We start from the raw sequence: 22109 nt of genomic DNA, 5'->3' as shown, positions 1-22109 counted from the left end.
ATAGCATTCCTCCTTTCTCATAGATTACGGCTCGGTTCATAAAAATGAGTTGTACATGTATAACAGTGTTCTGCAGTTTAAACACTGTCCTAGTTTAATCCAAATAAACTGTTTATCGGAACAGCTAACTAATGTCTGTATCACCCTTATTAGACATAATAGTAAGCATACGGTGTTCCCGTAGACTTATGTGTGCCAAATAAATCCGTGTAAAGTCCTTTTTATCTGCACTTTCCGATCATTACTCAAATATAAATCTATAATAATTTATTAATAGATTTTTACAAATATTTATTTACTTTCAGGAATCAGACACCGTACCGAGTACATACCTTAATATAGCACTGTTACTATTAAGACTTGAATATATCAAATGCTATTGAACTGAATTTCAGATCAGAATTGCATGGTAGTTCCCATGATATTACTGCTGATAGATTTGTGAATATATTTATTATTTGTTTAACACAGTCTTTACATAAACAATAATTTTCATTTATCTATTTTACGATCTATCGTCATAGACTTTCGTATGAAACATGAACGCCAGCCATTTGGTTACGGGCAGATGTCTCGCAACCCAAAACCTTCCGGATTGAACAACTCAATCGGCTCTGTTTGTTAGTCAAGCCAAAAGCGTCTTCAACGATTTCTTTGCGCTTTTATAAAGGCGCGAAATTTATCATCTGATGTCATCGTGAATACTGTGGACTGTAGTAGTCAGAATTACTATTTAAATCTACCAGAACAATTTCGTTTAAGAATATAGGTTGATGCTACCAGAGACCTTGCTGTCATGATGCATGTGGAGTTACAGGCCACATGTACCGCACTTGGATACCTGGAGGGGAACCGATATGTTAAAGAACCAGACTGTCTTGGTATGATTCTTGTGTATTTTGATAAAGCTTTCTTAATTTATCATGCTTTGTCAGAATGGAGATATGTCTTTGTTATTGGTTTTTTTCTGTAATAATACCAGGCTCAGCGACACTGAATAAAAGTAGATACATTTGCTTTACATTAGCAGAGACGTATATATACGTCTCTGATATTAGTCAATCTACAAATGTGGTATTTCTGCCGAAAACAATATTACAAAACAATCGACATATTGTTCAATTAAATGTCATATGATAATGAGAGGTATAATATGTAATTGAAAACGCTAGAGCTGTTTATATTTCATGACCTTAATACATGTAGGTTACAACCTCTGAAACCTCCCATGAGGGAGATTTCCCTGATTTCATATCTCGAATCAGAGAAGAGCATGATAATTTTCGTGTCACTTTTCATTCCATTAAAAAAAATTGGTGTCCAATTTGATTTTTTAAATAGATAAAAAACATTGATTTAATTTGGCCTATTATGTTGTAATTTATTCATGTTTGGCAAGTCCAACTGAAATGTTTTGATACAGTAATCATTTATGTTCTGCAATGTACAAAGAGGCTGCTCTTTTTGCAACAGTCAAAACATCTTCAGATGGAGAGTAGTCAGTGCGTCCAGTAGATTTATACATGATATTGATCATGTCAAAGTTTTGAAAGAAACAGTCTGCATTTTTGCAAAAGTCTTATGGTCAACATTGCTGACAGGTAGCACTGGCTTTCGACATGCCATAGCCAGCTTACTCCAATTGGCAAAGTACCGTTCCTCCCAAATGGCTCCTTAATATTTCAATATTTCTCTAAAAACATCCGATAGAATATAGAATCTGTTCCAGCTGTGTAAGGCACAAGATGAAACCTATGGATGCCAGCTACCGGACAACGTCTCAATTTTCTCGGCAGAAGCGCAATCTATCTACCTCCCCTTGGATATATTCAAACAAAGTAATGAGAGCTGTAATCCATTCGGACTCTCTTTCTGTTCAACAAAGTCTTGGCAATAGAAATATCAAAAATATTTTCATTCGTAATACATTAATATAATATTATGAACTTGCCTTTCATTTTCGTATTGCGTTTTGCTGGGCTCCTGGGCAGATGGGAATACCAGGCAATGAAAAAGCAGATCGTGCTGTAAAGGAAGCTTTATTGCTACCACCTGTTGTTTTTAAACTCCATTTTACCGATTTTAAACCATTTATTAAACAAATTTTAACAGCTCAGTGGCCGGAGGAATGGATTACAAATACCAATATTAAATTGCACTCTGTTAAACCTGTTATCAGTGAATGATCTCCATGTGATAGAGACAACCACCGGGACAAAGTTGTCCTTGCCCGTCTTCGGATGGTCTTATATACCCTACACATTCATATATGTTGAAAGGCGAAGATAATCCTCTGTGCATAGGATGCGATGAGCCATTCACCATTAAACATTTTTTATTGGACTGTACTGATCTTCTTTCTACTTGAGAATGTTTTTATCGTAACATTACATGTCTAAAAACCCTTTTTGAAACTGTTAAAATTTGCAAAATTCTAGGTTACCTGAAAGATGTTGGTCTATATAATAGACTGTCTTACTATTTTAATCTTTTGTGTTAATATACCCATTTAAGATTTTTAGCATTTGTCTTTTACCTTATGGTTTGTTTAATGTTATTTCCTTTTGGATCGCTGTGTGTTTTTACCGGTTGATGGCCCTAATGATGTTTTATGTGTTGATGCGCTATTAAAAATGTCATCATAATAATAAGCTGTGTACGGAGGGAGCTCATCAGATGGACAGAGCTGGTATTTCCTATCCAATTATGTAAAATGATAAATCACCTTTTTCTTTCTGTCAGAAAAAGGATCAGAAAGGGAATGTTTTCTCTTCAGTTTATACATACTAACACTGAACAAGAGTGTGTGAACTCACATAGTTTTATTTGAAGTAAGTGAAAACTATTTGCTTTCGAAAAAGATACAATTTTCATTCGGATGTATGTAAACAATATCATCACGCATCTATTAGATACGTTTCTAAGTTAATTATGCGATCATATAAATATTTGATGCATACTGATTTTCTTTACACAGTCAAGTGTTAAATTCACTACATTGCGTATATGTCTGATTGGCGTAACCAAGGCCTGCTAAATCCAATGTGGCAAATCAGAACCTCGAACAATAGGCTTGCTTGTTGAACTCGCACAAGTTAACACTGTGTTGAAATCAGACACACCACAACTTGCACACAAATGGTCATTCACAAGGGTATCAGATTTTCCAGGGTTAAAACAGGATAGCTACTGAAATCTTCGGTACATTTTATCTTGATTGTACCAAATAGGGGAAAACGGCTAAATCTGGCAATTTTCCAGGGCTGCATTGGAGAATCTAGGTTAACTGACCACTATGGACCTAATTCTTATTTTATATAAGTATAGATTTTGCAAGTCATTTGCAACTGAATAAATAAGAACTATGAATTACTGGCATAAGTACTGGTGCTTAATCTATTAATGGTACACAGCTGTATGCTATATTTCAGTATCATGATGGATCAGGACAGCACGCTGAGAATAAGGAAAATTCATATTACCTGAAGCTAGAACTATATATTAAATATGTATATGTGTATCTGTTTAAATTATTTTCAGAAACTGTTAAGGACCTGATTCGATTTCTGAAGCGTGAAGATGAAACTTGTGACATTCGACGGCAGCTTGGTCATGCTCAGATTGTGCAGAGTGACCTACTTCCATTAGTGAAGCAGCACCATGATGAACGACAGCTTTTTGAGACTCTCATCAGGTAAATTATTTACCATAATTATGAAGGAGTACATTTGGACCAATGATAACTATTAAAACAAGTATTGTGTACTTCTCACATTTTACATCCAAGCCTCCTGGTTTCTTCATTACAAAATAACAACTCTAATTGTTGTTAATTTAAATCCTGATGCTTAGCCACAAGGCTTCCATAATTTGACAGAGTTCATTCAGATCTTTATGAATGTTACAACTGTTATTTTCACAATAGCTTTTGTGCACATATTTACCTTTGCATTTTTTGTTCTAATCTGACATGATTTGGAAAATGTATCCGAGAAACAGTTATAAAAAAAAGGATGTCATAACTAGTGTAATGATAATATCCAATAAAATGACCAACAACCTGTATATCATGTCTAGAGTACTAATACAGGGGAAGAAAAAGTGATAGAATCAAGATATTAGTACCGTGAAATATTCGCAATTAGTAAGTTATGTTATAGAAAAATAAAATTCATGCTTGACTTACCACATTCTTTATGAAATTGAGATCAACTTGTAACAGCGTTTTGATAAAAAATTAAGATAAATGGCATTTGAATATTCACTAGTTGTTGAATCAGACTTTTTGCAAAAAACAAGCTGGTGAATGATCCTTTTTTCTTGCAACCAAATTGAAAACATTTAAAGTTCTACATCAACATCTGTCTCGTGTTACATATCATATGTACAAACTTTCACTATTGGTACAAGTGTATCTTTGCTGATTGAATGTTACAGGGTTCTGGTGAACTTAACACAGCCTGCTATCATTTGTTTCAAAAATGCTGTTCCTGCTGATAAAACAATGTACAACTATTATCTGGAGGTTGAGGCAGAGCTGCAAGGTTACAAAGAGGTACATTATAACATATGACCCTGGTTGTTATAAGGACAGGCTTTCAAGCGGGCCCTTATTTTCCTAATTATCCTTATTTTTTATGACAAGTGACTTGAAAGCCTGTAAGGATGTTAAACCTTATAAAAACAAACACCCATTACCCTAACATCATTTTTGAGGGATTTAAATGAAACAGATGTCAAGTACAATACCATGGATAAGTTTTTTTTTTAATTATTATATGAGTTGTTATTAAGCAGAGAACTTGCTAAACATTTATGCTAATAAACCTGATGATTTACGTGTTCTAGGTATCAACTTTCTGATATTGATTCAACTGTATACTAATTGTAGATTATAAGATATGAAGGTTAGGACCTTTAGAATCAGAAAGATAGGTAGTTACGCTGGAAAATAGCGAAAATTACAGCCTCTCTAAAAGATAAGGGGAGGTAAGTTAGAGGTATGTTTATGTAAGCTAGTATAACAAAGTTCATATTCTAAAATTATTTTGTCAGAACAAACAAAAATCAAGTTTTAAGAAATGGCTACAAGTTTTTATGTTTTGTTTTACTCACTTCAGATTCAGTGAAAATGGCATATTTGAATGAATTTTGAGAATTTTCTTGATTTTCATTTCCTGTTTTGCATTACTTCAAGCGTTCTTCAAAATTACCATGCTAACAAAATGGGACAGACCAGACATGTACATGTTATTACAGGGTATTCTGTTAACTTTTTGACAATGAATTCCTGATATTTTGTCACATTCTTGACAAACTTGTGCATAAATGTGTGTATTTCAAAATCAGTTGAAGACACATTATGTATTGTTTGAATTACTTATTTTCTAGGTTTTTGTGGATGAAGACTTTTTCAGTACTTTAACAGAACGATTAGGGCAACTACTAAAGCTGGTAAGATTTTTTTTCATCTTTATTTTAATGTTTTCATCTGCCAAAAGTCATAATCAAGTTTATGTATGTTTTCCTTGACTTTTGAAATAATAACATACAAATAGTTGGGCCCATTTATTATGTGCATATCATTTGAAATCAGACTATCCTTAACATCTTTTTTTTAGACAAAGTAATCTTTTGTTTAGATTGATAGACAGGGAAAATATTGCAATTGGAGAGAAAACCAACCGGTGAAATTTACATTCTGTTTGACCCTAGTCACTGAATATAGTCATTCAGCTGATATAGTGATGGGGAGAGAAAGAAGCAAGCATTTCAACTACTTTGAAATAGGAAACACTGTTATATGCAGAATTGGGTCATGCCTTTTTTTCCATGACCTTTGTGGAGCCAAATATGGGCCACATTTCCATTTTGATTTATTTTATAATATGGCCACATTCCCAAAATATATAGTTTACTGCTGAAAATTCCTTCCCAACTTATCTTTTCCTTCTTCAAATGAGAAAACTAAAATAGTGAGAACCATCACTCAAGGCGTCTAGGAAAACGACATGTTCCTGAATAGATACCGCTGGTATTCAGTAGAGATCATTGCTATGTAATTAACATATGAGTATAATAAAAGGATTTTCAACATCCTGGAAACTCTTCTTTTATTCTATAAGTTTATCGTCAAATCCTCAAATGAGGGAAAAAACATTCCCAAAGGAGTGTGGAAAAGCCATGCTAATCTGGAGCCCTAAAATTCCAGAGGTAACATTCATACAAGTAATAATTTAAAACAAGAAAGAAGGACTTCATTATAATAATGTCAGTTGAGGATGTATTTTTAGGTTGGAAAATCAATGCCAGACAAGCAGTAGTTTTTATTTAGGCCATATATCTGTCAATTATTCAGAAAAAAAACATATTTCCATTACATTAACATCAGGTATGTTTAGTGATTCTGTTGGTGATATGTTGCAAAGTAACATATAAACATGTGAGTTCTGGAGTATAAGATTAACAGACATGTCAGTTCACCAGTCGCCATGTCATTTATCACAGCTGGATAGATTTCACCATATATATATATATCGCCTTTAGTAAGTTGGTTCTGGTATGGAAATGACACTTGAGATTGTATAGATGTTTATTGATTGATGTCAACAGGTGATGTATGATTTTGTAAACATGAAGTTTATGACTATTAAAGAAGAATTGTATTGATAGTAACCATTTTCCCACAAGTTAATTTATTACTAAAATAAATAATTGATTTGTAACCATTCGATTTTGTTGTGGGGACTGCTAGTCTAGCTAATGAATAGCTTAACTTGTATTATAGGACTGGGAGCATCGACAAGAGGAAGACCGCCTCCTCATAGAGAGAATTCTTATCCTGATCAGAAACATTCTCCACGTACCACCCAATCAGGACCAGGAACAGGTTTGCATGAGCTTTCAATCCAGTATACTCCACTCATCACATCTTTTCAGATGACCAGAACTGTTGTGTGTACATGAAACCCCATACAAACCTAACTTGTTTGAGGTCAGATGGAATCAAGATCAAACTTTTAATCGTAAAATGATAATTTCTTTTTAGCAGAAGAAGACTAAATTCCATGTTTCTTTAATTTGATTCACACCCTTTCATTTAACATGTTAGGTACTCTGAATGGAATACAATGTGATGTTCTTGCTTAAACACTATTCTTGGAAAAATTTTTCTTTCAGTTTTAACACCTGTAAAAAGCATTATGAATAAAGTATATATATGTTTATCTCTATATGTAAGTATTAAAAGTTCTATGCTCCAGTTCTGAACTACATTGTCATAATGTATATTTGTTGACAGAGAACTGATGATGATGCCACTATCCACGATCAAGTGATCTGGTAAGGTTTCTCTAGCTCTGATATATTCACATCATTGAACGTATCTTTACTGAGTGTTAAAAACTTGTTTGAAGGTCATCAAATGTTTGTGTTTGTAGAGATGTTGATTTACTCTACTAAAAAAAATTGATCACATTTGAACTTATGTATCTGTTTATTATTTTTTTACCATATCCAATAATCAAAAGTTACTGTATTTAAATAAATTGTCTTTTTATATATGTATCCTGGATCCTTCATTCGAAATCAGATTTGCAACATTTATTCTGATGAAAATAGGAAATAGACATTGACATAATGTGTTCTTTTTGGCCATTTATTGTTCTCATTGATATTTGTTGTTGGGACCATACACTTGACAAACACTTATGTTTGTTTTACCTTTAGGACCATAAACTTGATTCATATTGATGTTTGTGTTGTTGACAACCATAAACTTGATTCATATCGATGTTTGTGTTGTTGAGGGCCATACACCGATTCACATTTATGTTTGTGTTGTTTAAGCCATACACCGATTCACATTTATGTTTGTGTTGTTTAGGGCCATACACCGATTCACATTTATGTTTGTGTTGTTTAGGGCCATACACCGATTCACATTTATGTTTGTGTTGTTTAGGGCCATACACCGATTCACATTTATGTTTGTGTTGTTTAAGCCATACACCGATTCACATTTATGTTTATGTTGTTTAGGGCCATACACCGATTCACATTTATGTTTGTGTTGTTTAAGCCATACACCGATTCACATTTATGTTTGTGTTGTTTAGGGCCATACACCGATTCACATTTATGTTTGTGTTGTTTAAGCCATACACCGATTCACATTTATGTTTGTGTTGTTGAGGGCCATACACCAATTCACATTTATGTTTGTGTTGTTTAGGGCCATACACCGATCCACATTTATGTTTGTGTTGTTTAAGCCATACACCGATTCACATTTATGTTTATGTTGTTTAGGGCCATACACCGATTCACATTTATGTTTGTGTTGTTTAAGCCATACACCGATTCACATTTATGTTTGTGTTGTTGAGGGCCATACACCGATTCACATTTATGTTTGTGTTGTTTAAGCCATACACCGATTCACATTTATGTTTGTGTTGTTGAGGGCCATACACCAATTCACATTTTATGTTTATGTTGTTTAGGGCCATACACTGATTCACATTTATGTTTGTGTTGTTTAGGGCCATACACCGATTCACATTTATGTTTGTGTTGTTTAGGGCCATACACCAATTCACATTTATGTTTGTGTTGTTTAGGGCCATACACCGATTCACATTTAAGTTTGTGTTGTTTAGGGCCATACACCGATTCACATTTATGTTTGTGTTGTTTAAGCCATACACCGATTCACATTTATGTTTGTGTTGTTGAGGGCCATACACCAATTCACATTTATGTTTGTGTTGTTTAGGGCCATACACCGATCCACATTTATGTTTGTGTTGTTTAAGCCATACACCGATTCACATTTATGTTTATGTTGTTTAGGGCCATACACCGATTCACATTTATGTTTGTGTTGTTTAAGCCATACACCGATTCACATTTATGTTTGTGTTGTTGAGGGCCATACACCGATTCACATTTATGTTTGTGTTGTTGAGGGCCATACACCAATTCACATTTTATGTTTATGTTGTTTAGGGCCATACACTGATTCACATTTATGTTTGTGTTGTTTAGGGCCATACACCGATTCACATTTATGTTTGTGTTGTTTAGGGCCATACACCAATTCACATTTATGTTTGTGTTGTTTAGGGCCATACACCGATTCACATTTAAGTTTGTGTTGTTTAGGGCCATACACCGATTCACATTTATGTTTGTGTTGTTTAAGCCATACACCGATTCACATTTATGTTTGTGTTGTTTAGGGCCATACACCGATTCACATTTATGTTTGTGTTGTTTAAGCCATACACCGATTCACATTTATGTTTGTGTTGTTTAGGGCCATACACCGATTCACATTTATGTTTGTGTTGTTTAAGCCATACATCGATTCACATTTATGTTTGTGTTGTTTAGGGCCATACACCGAGTCACATTTATGTTTGTGTTGTTTAAGCCATACACCGATTCACATTTATGTTTGTGTTGTTTAGGGCCATACACCGATTCACATTTATGTTTGTGTTGTTTAAGCCATACACCGATTCACATTTATGTTTGTGTTGTTTAGGGCCATACACCGATTCACATTTATGTTTGTGTTGTTTAGGGCCATACACTGCAGTGGTCTTGAGGATTTGTTGCTGTACATTGCCAGCTCAGAGGATGAACGTCAGTTCTCCATGCACGTCCTTGAGATTGTGTCACTGATGTTTCGAGAGCAGGTCAGTCACATGTCAGATTTCAAAAATAACACTTTGTTGTGTCAGATGAGACTTGAGGCACTGTAGTCTGAAGCAAATTTGATAGTTTCTTGATTTTTAAGAAATGACAGTCATCATTTATGATATTATAACAAATTAAAGAATATAATACAGGATTAAAACACTTGTATTTGTTTGAGTTGGTAAAGACCTAGAGAGTACAGCTTCCATTATGTGACCATCAACCAAAATTATTGAGACACAAACCTGGTTTTTACTTCCAATGAACTTGTTGAGTCTGAAAATGATTTATTGAAACCTAAGAAAAAATCAGATCTGTTGTCTTATGTTACAATTTTGATATTTTCCTCTTTAAACTGATCCAATAGGTTAATTTATTAAGGGGGAGTGGGGGGGAGTGGACTGAAGAGAAAATACCATAGTAGAAAGATATTCTATATCAGTATTATTTTTACTGCAAAACTTTGAAATCCTCTGACAAAATTTTAATGTATTGTAGTCTATTCAAGATAAAATTAAATCAACTGATGTATTTCAGTGTTTTTGACCTTTGATTTAATTTTAGACACCAGACGTGCTTGCTTGTGCTGGTGTTACACGATCACAAAGTCAGAAAGAAAAAGATGAAAGGTAATATTATACACAGAACTTCACTGTACTGTGAAACTCGAGTAAGATGGATTAAACCATAAGTTATCAAAACTTGCTTATTTGTCTCTGGAAAAACTACCTTTTGTTCAGAGCTTTATCTGCACTTAATGAACTAATTGGTCTGCATATTTCTGAAACAATGTCAATATTGCCAACAAGTTCGAGGTGGTACATAAGATTAAAGTGTAGCTCTAGAGGTTAATTGGTTTGTTACCATGCTCTTTACTCCCCAGTGTGTGTATATTTCATGTCATTTGTCTGATGAAGGGGATAGTGTTTCTATTCACATGTACCTGTATTTCCAACCTGAAGGAAATACTTCAAATTTTATCTTGTGATTTTATCAGCTCCTGGTATAAGATGTACAACTCTAGTATTTCTATATAATTTGTGTATTTTCTGATTGAAGGGAACTGGAGATGATTAGAGAACAGGAACGTGTAAGGAAAGTCTCTGATCATAGGAAGTTCAGTACAAGGTATTGAAAATAAAACCATTTTGATTTTATTTAATTTTGTACTTGATAATGCAGCTTGTTTTGCTGCTTTTTATGTCATCATAATTTAAGACTAGTTCTTTTCTAATCAAATTTAAAATAAGGCAGCAGATATAAAAACATCATGATAGTTGTATTTACATCCCAATCTTTTGATGTTAAAGATAAAGATACATAATGGTCTGTTATCAGGACTTCAACATGCTCTGTAATCTTCTGTCCAGTCTTATACAAATATTCAATCATACCATGTTACAAACTTTATTTCAGGCATTCTCGTTTTGGTGGAACTTATGTAGTTAAGAACATGAAATCTATCAGTGAAAGAGATGTCATTTTTCATAAAGCGCAACATGATGTTAGTAATTTGACTTTCGATGTGAACAAAAAACCAAAAAAGATTGCAAAAAATAGACAGCCTATCAAAGACAAGGATTTGTTGCGACGATCAACTCTGAGTATCCGTCTTGGTCTGAAAGAATTCTGTGTTCAATTTTTGGAGAACTGTTACAACCCTCTTATGTATGCTGTCAAGGTTAGTGTTTATTTATATTCTAAAGCCACACAGGAATGATTATTGATAATATACATGTAATTGATCTATCATTTTCACATGATATATTTACTCTAAATTATATTATTAGGACTGTAACAATACAATTTTTTGTGATACAATACTTGCCTCAATACACGATAGATATAACAATACAGAAAAACAAACAAGAAAACAAAGATATTGTAAAGGAATGATTTCCTTTCCAGGATTTAATGGTTTGGTAAATATTCCGTCATAGTTATGTAGATTTGTGTCCAAAATGATGAATTCCTGTGTGGACCTGGTTATCAAGGTGGCTCTGTCGCAACAAAAACATCGGTCTAAATAAAAAAAAGACCTCCTCTTTATTTGTAAATTGTTTGAGCCCACATGATGCAGATAGGTAGTGACAAAAAGGTTTTGTGTTCACTTACATTCTCTTTCAATTCAACCATTAAGTTAAACACTGGAAAACCTCCCTTAAAGAACGAACCTGGGAGGGATACAAATGTGACTTATCTAACAGTCCTCCAACACTGCCATTGTATCTGGCCCATGTTTGAGTGTAACTGATCTGACACGAAAGTGGTCATCTTCACAATTAGGATCTTACAGCAATAGCAATCATAGCTGCTGAGGAAAAAAATATCACTGCACATGCAATTTGTCAATGGCATGTTGGAACCATACAGCATGTTTAAAGAGCCCAAATAGTGAAATTACTTGTTTAACGTAACTATTAATAATTAAATGCCTCTTTTTGGAAGTGTGGTGAAAGGATATCCTGATTAAATGCCTCTTTTTGGCAGTGTGGTGAAAGGAGAAATATTTCTTGATATAAAGATTGATAATTAAATGCATCTTGTTGTCTCTGTGGTGAAAGGATATCCTGAATCATGAGAGGACACAGGAACATGACGAGACTTATTATCTTTGGGCCATTCGATTCTTCATGGAGTTTTGTCGTCATCACAGTAAGCGTGTTGAACTGGTATCAGAGACCTTGTCTGTCCAAGCATTCCATTACATACAAGTACAGATGATACAATACTATGAAATGCAGATGATGGAGAAAAAAGAAGCCATTGTTTGGGGCAAACGGTAAGTAGTATCACAATTTGTATCTGGTTTATCTATTTTCATATTGATTCAGAGTTAGTGGAGATGTATGGTGATGTATAAGTGACCTTTTTTCATTGAAGGGATGTTCCACACCAGTAAGGATTTCCAAACATGCTTTTGAAGAAAACTGTACCAAATCATCTACTTACGTTCTTACGGAAATTGTTCACTTCAAATTACCATTGAAATAAACATGATATTTAATTAAATTTTTATAGCTCTAAATGGATCAGTTTGTAGACTTTTGCACTCTCCTGATTGCATCATAATAGGTTTGCTTTGTAAGCAGGATAGAGTGAAATATTGATGTAAATCATAAAATCAACAGAAAATAGGCCTTCTGAAGTACTGAAGTAGTAACCCAGTAGAATTGATAGTGAATAGCTTACACACTTTTTAAATACCCTGTATTCTGTATAAAATCTATGTTCCAGTGATCCTTCAGTTCAAGATTTCCTGATGTCCTATATTTAGACAGTAAAATTTATAGTGGCGGAGACTATTTCCACCAATTTTGCCTGTCCAAACTGACCACGGGAGAGATATTTTGATACTAACTATAGTTTTAAAAGTCATTACAACGAGTTCTTAATAGCTTAAGAACAGCCGTAAATTTCGTAACTTGGGCAGAATATCCCTTTAGCTCCTTTTAGGTTGAAAAGTCTTGTTTAGACAATATTGCATGATTCACTGTTTTGTCCTATAACATCTTGGATAGAGAGAACTTTTACAAGCAACTGTTTGTTGTCTGATCCTGTTATAATCCAATTAAAGATGACTATAAAAAGCAAAACACAATCAGTCAAGTGATAAGCCGATAGCTCACTCTGCTTTCACCAAGATAGACAAAGGTTTATTCCTATACAGATATACAGGTATTCTAGCATAACTATTAGTAAGCTATACTCTGGCCATATTATAAGTGATAACTGTAAAATGAAGTTTGCAGTCCATACACAGGTCTTAATCAGCAATCCATGACATATGTCTTAATCAGCAATCCATACATAGGTCTTAATCAGCAATCCATGACATAGGTCTTAATCAGCAATCCATGACATAGGTCTTAATCAGCAATCCATGACATATGTCTTAATCAGCAATCCATACATAGGTCTTAATCAGCAATCCATGACATGGGTCTTAATCAGCAATCCATGACATAGGTCTTAATCAGCAATCCATGACATAGGTCTTAATCAGCAATCCATGACATAGGTCTTAATCAGCAATCCATGACATAGGTCTTAATCAGCAATCCATGACATAGGTCTTAATCAGCAATCCATGGCATAGGTCTTAATCAGCAATCCATGACATGGGTCTTAATCAGCAATCCATGACATAGGTCTTAATCAGCAAATCATGAAATAAGATAATTATAAACTTTATACTTGCCTCATATTATCTTTGATTTGATTCCTCTAAACTGAAGTTTGTAGTCCATACATTGGTCATAATTAGTGATCTGTGAAATTGATTGATTTTTGATGTTATACTTGACTTATATTACTGGCAGTTCCCATAAAGTAGAGTTAGAAGACAATAAAATATTAATTGTCATTTACATTTGCCCAATAGATTTAACATTAGAGATACTTACAATATACATACTGGTACATGTTGTTCTTGACTATTCTATTTTAAAGGATGTTACAGTGTTTGTCAGTATTTATGTGTGGTTTTATATCATAATATTTTATATTCCAGTGTACATCTGGCCCTAAAAGCCTATCAGGAACTCCTGCTAACACTTGACTCAATGGACCGATCCAAAAACACACAGTTGATGGAGAGCTCCAAAGTTCTAAAAGGCAACATCTTTTATATGATGGAGTTCAGAGATATATTCTTAACATTGCTCAGGAAGTTTAATCAGAGTCAACAATCCCGGTATGTATATCTATATTACTAAATAATATGGTTAAACTTCTCAGTCTCTATGTCAAGTTAAAGCATTGATTTCTTTTTCTGCTAAGACAATAGAGTATATTTAAGGCTTGGAAATCTTTTGCATCGATAAATTATTTTAAAGTGATGTATAGCTAGAATGAGGAAATCCTTTGAATATTGACTTTCAATAGGTGTCATCCTAGATGCTTCTACTGGAGCCTCTGTCAATATGAAAATGAGCAAAATACTCAACTTTATTACCTATAAATGTATCAATTGAATAAAATCTTATATTATCAGTGCAGTGATGATATAAGAAATCATATATCATCAATGGTGATGATATAACTTTCACAGGTTTGACCAACCAGAGCAATACTTTCTAGTCACTGCATGGAAATTTGCTGATTTTAGGGTTCAGATGCAAATGCAGTACAGGTTGATTTTCGTTCAGATAATTCCTGTGCACATTTCTAGTTTTTATCTTACTTAGTACATAAGAATAGTTTTGTAAGCGGTTCTTATGAGATAACTACATAAAATCGTAGAATATAACATAAAGCAGCCTATTTAAAATGGCATGATCTGTTGTCAAGGTCAGTCTGAAATCTAGGATGGCCGTCATCTTGAAAAACATATTTTAAACTTCTCCAGTTCTACTGTGATGTTGAGCTGAATTTGGTAGGTATGATAAGGAAGGGAAGCTGCCAAAGTGTAAATTATTGTATTATAGTTAAATATTGCACACATCAGTGAAAATGTCAAAAAAGAAATCCTTAATTTTGAATCCAAATTTTGCACATGGATATAACCATATTTACTGAAATAAGATGGAGGCTCAAGTCCAAATATGTTGTTACTAGTGTTTGATTCTGTTAAAGGACCTACCTAAAAGACTTGGTAGAGACAACACACCTGTTTCTGAAGATGCTTGAGAGTGAAACACGGAGAAATTCTCATCTTGTTGTTCAGACAAAGAAGAAGAAAAACAAGAAATCACAGAAGAAGGATGTAGCAAAAGGTATTGTTGATGATTTTATGTTGGATAGCTGTGTTGATTAGTCCCAAACTAGAAGTGTGGAGGGACTGTAGTTTTGTGTGATGTCCTTTCATCCTTTTTGCAGTTTGTCTATATGTCCTTCCTCTATTTTGTTTGGGCTTTGTCTTCTATACTTCTTGTCACTAGAACTTCATATATTAAGTATAGGTCCACCTTGGTGAGATAATTTGACATGTAAGAAAAGTCAGTCACTCTGATCTACACTTTGACTTTTTTTCAAGCTCAATCTCCTACACTACTAGTTAATAGAACGTCATACTTTTTTTAAGCAGAAAGTATGTGTTTTTATTTCATCCCATGTTTTATATATAAGATGGATATTTCTCTGATTAAGACATGTTTGCATTTCTGATTATTCCTTGCACAAGGGGTTCCATTCAAAAACAGTTCTCAATGGAACTAGAATAGATAATGTTACATAGTATTTATTTGTGATGTCACTATGTAAAACACTGAATACACAGAGTATTGATATTAGTGACATAATATGCAATGATAATTTTGTAATGCATTGACAGAAAATATTGAGCCCCAGGAGCACACACCCCAACAGTTAGAGGACATGTGGGACAACCTATCAACAGAGTTATCCTCCCTGTTCCAGGGACGTGAAGAAATACCAACAGATGTCTCTCCATTTGATGCAGCCTCAGAAATTGAGGAGGAGCAACAAAGGTATTGACAATGTGTAAGAGAAGAAATGCTAGCTTATTGTCCTATCAGCATCAATAGTTGAATTAATGTTATCATGGAAACTCAAGGGTAAACATCTTCCTGATTTGTTAACATGTCACTAGAGTTGATTCCAGTATCAAGTCTGGAGTAAAGCTGAAGCATCAATATTATTTTATGAGTATTGGACAACAACATGTTCATAGCTCATAATCAGCAGCATTTGATGAAAAGTAGACTTTAATTACATCCTTTGAAATATATCTCTGGCTGTTAATGTTTGATTAAATGTCAATATTTATTTGATATTTGATAAATAAACAAGGCATTAAAGTTCCCTCATTTTTGTTTTAGAGTTAAAGCTATGATAAGTATACAAGATGCATTACGACACTCCCAGCCAGGAAATAGCATCGCTCTTCTGAGAGCTGCAAGGTAAGTCAAAAACCAGATCCAAGTCGATGTAAATGGATGTCCTGTGACTTGCTTACAAATGTCATTGTGCCTGTTTAGAGGCTTAATGCTGAAGAAATCAGGATTAGCTATTACAAAGCAATCATTGCATCAATATCAATTTAGTTTTTAAATCCATCATTTGAATGTCTAGATAGTCTTTGGTGTATTGCATTGGTTATTTCAGACACATATTTGTAGCTAGTCTGTATGTAGATACTAAGATAGAGCCAATGCCGTGCTTTTTAAGAAAAGTTCATTAAGTTCCTTTTATCCCTTGCTTGGATACCCACTGGTTATGCAGGGTGATTGGAGTAAAGGGGCCAACTTAGAAATAAAGAGCAATCGCGACAAGCCGGGGATATGTGTTTCTTCTTATTTATTCGTCGACTGGTTTTGCCCGTACTTTGGGCTTCATCAGGACCTGCAGACAAAAACACATATCCCAGGCTTGTTGCGATTGCTCTTTATTTCTTAGTCTGCATGTAGATACTGACCGAAAATAAATATTTTCAGGGAGATTTGGCCAGAGAGAAATGAGTTTGGGAGTGCAGACATAAGTCCAGAGGAAGAGTTCATGGCCTTGCGGGAAATCTTCATGGCTACTCTACCACGTAAGCTTCAGCATCACATTCTGGGACTTTGAATGTTCATTACAATATCCTGAATTCTTAGCATTTTAGAATTTCCATGAGAGAAATTACATATGTTCCAAATTTTGAGTCTAAGAGAGGTATACAAATATAAAATGGACTAGCCAGAAAGATTATTAAGTAAGATCTATAATTGTTCAGGTATGCACGTGGTTACTGATGATGCTAAATCCACATATAGCTGGTTCAGGTATGCACGTGGTTACTGATGATGCTAAATCCACATATAGCTGGTTCAGGTATGCACGTGGTTACTGATGATGCTAAATCCACATATAGCTGGTTCAGGTATGCACGTGGTTACTGATGATACTGAATCCACATATATCTGATAACAATTCAAAAGTGTTTGCTTAGCTTATAATTATGACTTTTTTTAAAATGGAAAAACTTTTTTCTGTGTAAGGAAAAACATTCCTTCTTTTTTTTCACATCATAGTGTTACATATGTTTGAAATGTGACAGCAGGGCAACATTCACTAAGAGTAAGATGCTCAAACCTTCAGATTATAAATTTGGAGTCTGTTGATTTATCTTACTAGATGTATTTATTTTTGTTTGTAGGGACACCCCAGGAGAGTCAGACAGAGGAGAATGTATTGGAGGAGTATGAGGAAAGAGCAGATAGTAAGAACATTTACTGCCTCTATCAAATATTAATAAAAAATCCGAAAATAATTCTGTTGAGGTGAATAAAGTATCTGTTATTGTTTTGATTAAAGAACTATATTCTTTCATTTAGTTGAAGAAGAAGAGGTGACCACAGCTTCTGTATCTGAGCAGGAATTCAACTTCAAAGAATTTGTAAATAAGTATGTTTCTTTAATGTTGTACTTTTACTATAAAGAAGTGATTAATAGAATACTTTGAAAATGTATGTATCTGTCAGTGTGTATATTTCTGTTTAATTCTAGAATCTCTAAATCTCGGAGTTTATCAAACTATATTGAAATTACTATGTTAATACATGTAATGTTTGTATTTGTTTTCCTTTTAGTCTAATGTATGTCTGGTAAATCTTTACTGCACATGTCAGACTGCCAGTTGCATTTTGATAATCACTATAAAGACTGTGAGATGTAAATTTGTTGAAAAGAATGAAACATCATTAAATGGGATTCCTTGTTAATAGGTTCAGCTCAGGTAATATACTGAAGTGCTATGTTCTCCTGCTGGCTGAGTTTGACAAGAACACCACACATACTAACCACTGTATAGTAAAGATGTTACACCGAATCAGTGTAGATCTCGGACACACAGGTCTGGTGTTCCAGGCGTCCTTGTTTCGACTGTTCCAACGCATACTACTTAGCCCACTTGCCAAGCTTGACCGCTACAAGGTAGGTTTTAATGGATAACAGATAATATAGACTTTCAATGGATCTAATTTCTGTAGGATTTCTGCTTGGAAATATATTAAAGTGTAAATGCCACTGAAGCTTATTGTTCAAACTAGTAAATACTTAAATGCCCTATTGCAAATAAGACTGAAGAGATATTGTGCATTTTTCAGCTTGTGAACCAAAGCTATGTTACTCCTTGAATATTTTGTAGGAACTTGTTAAGTTTGCAACATTCACCGTACGAAACTTTGTGGAGACAGCAGAAAAGAACCCAAAAGCTTTCATGGAATTACTTTTCTGGAAGTCGAGCAAGGAAGCAAGTGAATTAGTAGATGGATATGGTACATACCAAAGGTAATAAATATACGATCTTCCTGCAGTCAAAGATTGCTACTTATAACAGAGAAATATTTGCCGAAGGTTTTTCACCTTTGCATGAAGTTTTCCATTTTCAAATATGCAATAAAGTGTATAAAGGTATACTTTTCAGCTATAACATCACCTATTGGTCCACATGTTATTTCACACTAATGACCAATAGGCGAAAATTTAATAGGGTCAAAAATTTCCTAATATTGTGCATTTCAATCCTTAACATTCTTGGAATCAGTTAAATTAAATCGGCTTCTATCCCTTGTGAAAGTAATGGAAAGCTGTCAAGTATGTTTGAGTAAAAAAAAATTTAATGTTTGTAAGTCAAAGATATAGAATAACTAGTCAAGAACAAAGCTGCTTGGTGGATGAACATGTCCCTGTAGAACCTTTAGATAGATAGCATATCTGATACTAGGTAACATTGTAGCAGAATAGATAGAACATTGTCACACGAACATATATCTGAAAGCAAACCTTGAAAATTCACAAATCTGACCATTAGATTAGCAACAAGTATATTAATGTTTGAAAACGGTCCTATTTGCAGTAAAGCAAAGGTATTGTGGACTGAGGACCTGGAAATGGAGGTGCGACACCTGTTTGAAGAGTACAGGGACCAAGAGGATACAAGTAAGTGTTCGAGAAAAAAATATTTGCCAGAACAATTTACAGTAGATTGTTATTCTTTTTTTTTTCTGAAGTCTGATGAAGTTTGTATCAAATGAAAGACAAAATTCCTGCTGCCATTTACAGGTCTTAGTTGTGTTATTACTCATAATTTGTAACAGTATAACTGATCTTACTGTCCGACAAACATTTACTCCACTCGTACCTCCTTTATGTTTCTGATAATATTCCATAAACACTGCCAACACTTTCTGTAATAGTAAACAAATATGACAGTTCAGATATAAGCAATAGTAGTTATGATTTCATTGAGTAAATCTTCAACCTTTCATTGTTTTTGCTACAGTACAAACTTGTGAAGGATGGTAGAAATCTACCAGATAACAACAGGCAATTGTCAGTACAACCAACAATTAACCTAGATAATGATAGTTCAAATTGCCAACAATTACTAAAATTGCCAACATATCCAAACCTGCCCATTTTTCCATTGCCAATTATTACCAAGCATTGCTTTTCTCGCATTTTTTATTATTGCCCACAAAAGCTGTCACTGCCCAATTGGCATAATAAGCACAACATACAACACTATCTTCGAGAAACTCTTGTGCTATTGTCAAAAGATGACTTAAATGTAACTTGGTAGTAAATACACGATGCCAATCTCAGGACAGGATACAATGGACACCGCTAAATTTGATGTTGGTTAAGGTTACTTTTGGTTGATATCACGTTGGTTGATATCACGTTTTTTTGAAGCAATACTTTTGCCCATACATCTTATCATCAATATCGCATGACAAAATCTCACCTCTACCTGTATTATATTGTAGGTAAAGATGTGGTGGACTGTATCATGGAGAGGATCACAGACCCGAAAAAGACCAGAGGTCAGGTTCTCAGGGAGCTGAAGAAACAGGGCTTAATAGGAAGTGCCAAGGACATCAAAAAGGGAAAGAAAGGGTAAGTAATGCTGGGGAGTTGTGGAGCTGAAGCTTTGCAGAGTATAAATATCAAAAGACTTGAGAAGCAAACTATCTTAAAACTTGTGTCTTCTGCTGTTCTTCTTCGTATCAACTCTGCCTTTCTTACTGATTCCTCACCCTTCCTTGTCCCTCCCTTGCCTTTTCTTGCCCATTTCTCGCCCTCTCCTTTAGAGATCCCAATTAAAACTTAACTGTGATTATATTTCCTCATATTCCAACATGAATATACCTTTTTTTAGATTTATACATTTTGCATTCTGAAGGTATTTGGAAATTCTGAGTAATGATTTGTTCTTAACAATTAAAGAGAAAAGAAGAATTCAGAAACCTAAAGAAAAGCAATTTGTTTATTTCTCAAAGGTGAAAATAAATTGTGTTTTGTAGAGGAAGCCGACCAGGTCCTTGGACTGAAGAGGAGGAATTTGACTTGGCAAATCTTTACGACAGGTTTCATTCTACAAATGGTAAGTCAAAGTGTGAACTGACACTGTTAAATCAATGACAGTGCTATTATCACATTTGTATGGTGTTAAACATATTCTAGTTCATAGCAATCGGTATATATTTTTTGGTAAAACTGCATTTTTCAAATTCAAAAGGAGGATATGGTATCCTACCCACACTTTCACTTTTGTTCCTGACACACCTCTGTTAGATCTTACATAGTTAACAGTGTTTTGCTGTCTTGAAATTGTCGCTAACAAGACATTTTTCTGTGCTGTATCACATTTAAATTCAAAATTATCTAAGCACTATGTATTATTATTCCATATTAAGGTAACAGCTATTCCAGTGAAATGTTTTCCATCTGTGCACCGCAGAAATAGTGTCATTTGTATACATGATGAATTCTGGAACAATTTTTTTCCTGAAATAACCTTTTTACTAGCACAACTCTTAATTTTACAACAGTTGATCATGCTGATAAAACTGCATCTTGACAATCTGTGATATATTTATAATTTCAGACCCACTTGGTAGTATCATAGCTCATATGGAGGTCAAACGCAGCAAGTCTAAGGTCATTGAGAAACTGTTTAGTCTGGGACTAGTGAAGGACCGTAAGGAGCTGTACAAGAGACGCCAGCGGAAGATGCAGGATTCAGACTCGGACAGTGATAGTGGCGATGACAGGAGACAACAAAGAGAAGGTATACACTAAATTAGGATAAATACTAATCAATTCATCAGTGCAATGAGGATCTCTTTACCTCTCACAACTTCACAAAATTCATCCGATAATCATTTGCTTGGGAACAAAGACATTCATGTCTTACAGTCATTTATCTTTGGGAAATAGGAGGAATTTTGGCACATCACATTTTTATACAACAAATGACTGCAGAATTAATATGTCTGTAACATCTGTACAACAGACTTTGTTTGTCTGTTACAACTGTACAATAGACTTTGTATGTCTGTAACAACAGTACAACAGACTTTGTATGTCTGTTACAACTGTCCAACAGACTTGGTATGTCTGTTACAACTGTCCAACAGACTTGGTATGTCTGCTACAACTGTACGATAGACTTTGTA

The 22109-nt window shown here is 34.3% G+C and overlaps 1 protein-coding gene across 1 annotated transcript in view; it reads left to right on the top strand.

Annotated features, from left to right (window-relative positions):
• The first annotated feature begins 796 nt into the window (after positions 1–796).
• LOC132548245 (protein timeless homolog) overlaps positions 797–22109 on the top strand; it is a 28308-nt gene continuing 6995 nt past the window's right edge. The window contains exons 1-24 of the mRNA XM_060212090.1: positions 797–881; positions 3541–3694; positions 4438–4555; positions 5392–5454; positions 6788–6889; positions 7301–7341; positions 9590–9704; positions 10270–10334; positions 10765–10833; positions 11122–11386; positions 12270–12487; positions 14219–14401; positions 15283–15422; positions 15980–16136; positions 16488–16568; positions 17103–17200; positions 17804–17866; positions 17982–18051; positions 18372–18579; positions 18794–18936; positions 19505–19587; positions 20418–20547; positions 20955–21034; positions 21539–21721. Coding sequence (XP_060068073.1) covers positions 797–881; positions 3541–3694; positions 4438–4555; positions 5392–5454; positions 6788–6889; positions 7301–7341; positions 9590–9704; positions 10270–10334; positions 10765–10833; positions 11122–11386; positions 12270–12487; positions 14219–14401; positions 15283–15422; positions 15980–16136; positions 16488–16568; positions 17103–17200; positions 17804–17866; positions 17982–18051; positions 18372–18579; positions 18794–18936; positions 19505–19587; positions 20418–20547; positions 20955–21034; positions 21539–21721 — 2914 coding nt within the window. The remainder of the gene's footprint in view (positions 882–3540; positions 3695–4437; positions 4556–5391; positions 5455–6787; positions 6890–7300; positions 7342–9589; positions 9705–10269; positions 10335–10764; positions 10834–11121; positions 11387–12269; positions 12488–14218; positions 14402–15282; positions 15423–15979; positions 16137–16487; positions 16569–17102; positions 17201–17803; positions 17867–17981; positions 18052–18371; positions 18580–18793; positions 18937–19504; positions 19588–20417; positions 20548–20954; positions 21035–21538; positions 21722–22109) is intronic.

This window comes from Ylistrum balloti, unplaced genomic scaffold, assembly GCF_031769215.1.
Source record: "Ylistrum balloti isolate Yb309-2 unplaced genomic scaffold, AGI_CSIRO_Ybal_v1 Utg370006, whole genome shotgun sequence".
Lineage (NCBI taxonomy): Eukaryota > Metazoa > Mollusca > Bivalvia > Pectinida > Pectinidae > Ylistrum > Ylistrum balloti.
The sequence above is the reverse complement of the archived record's forward strand: the minus strand, read 5'-3'. Positions and strand labels throughout refer to the sequence as shown.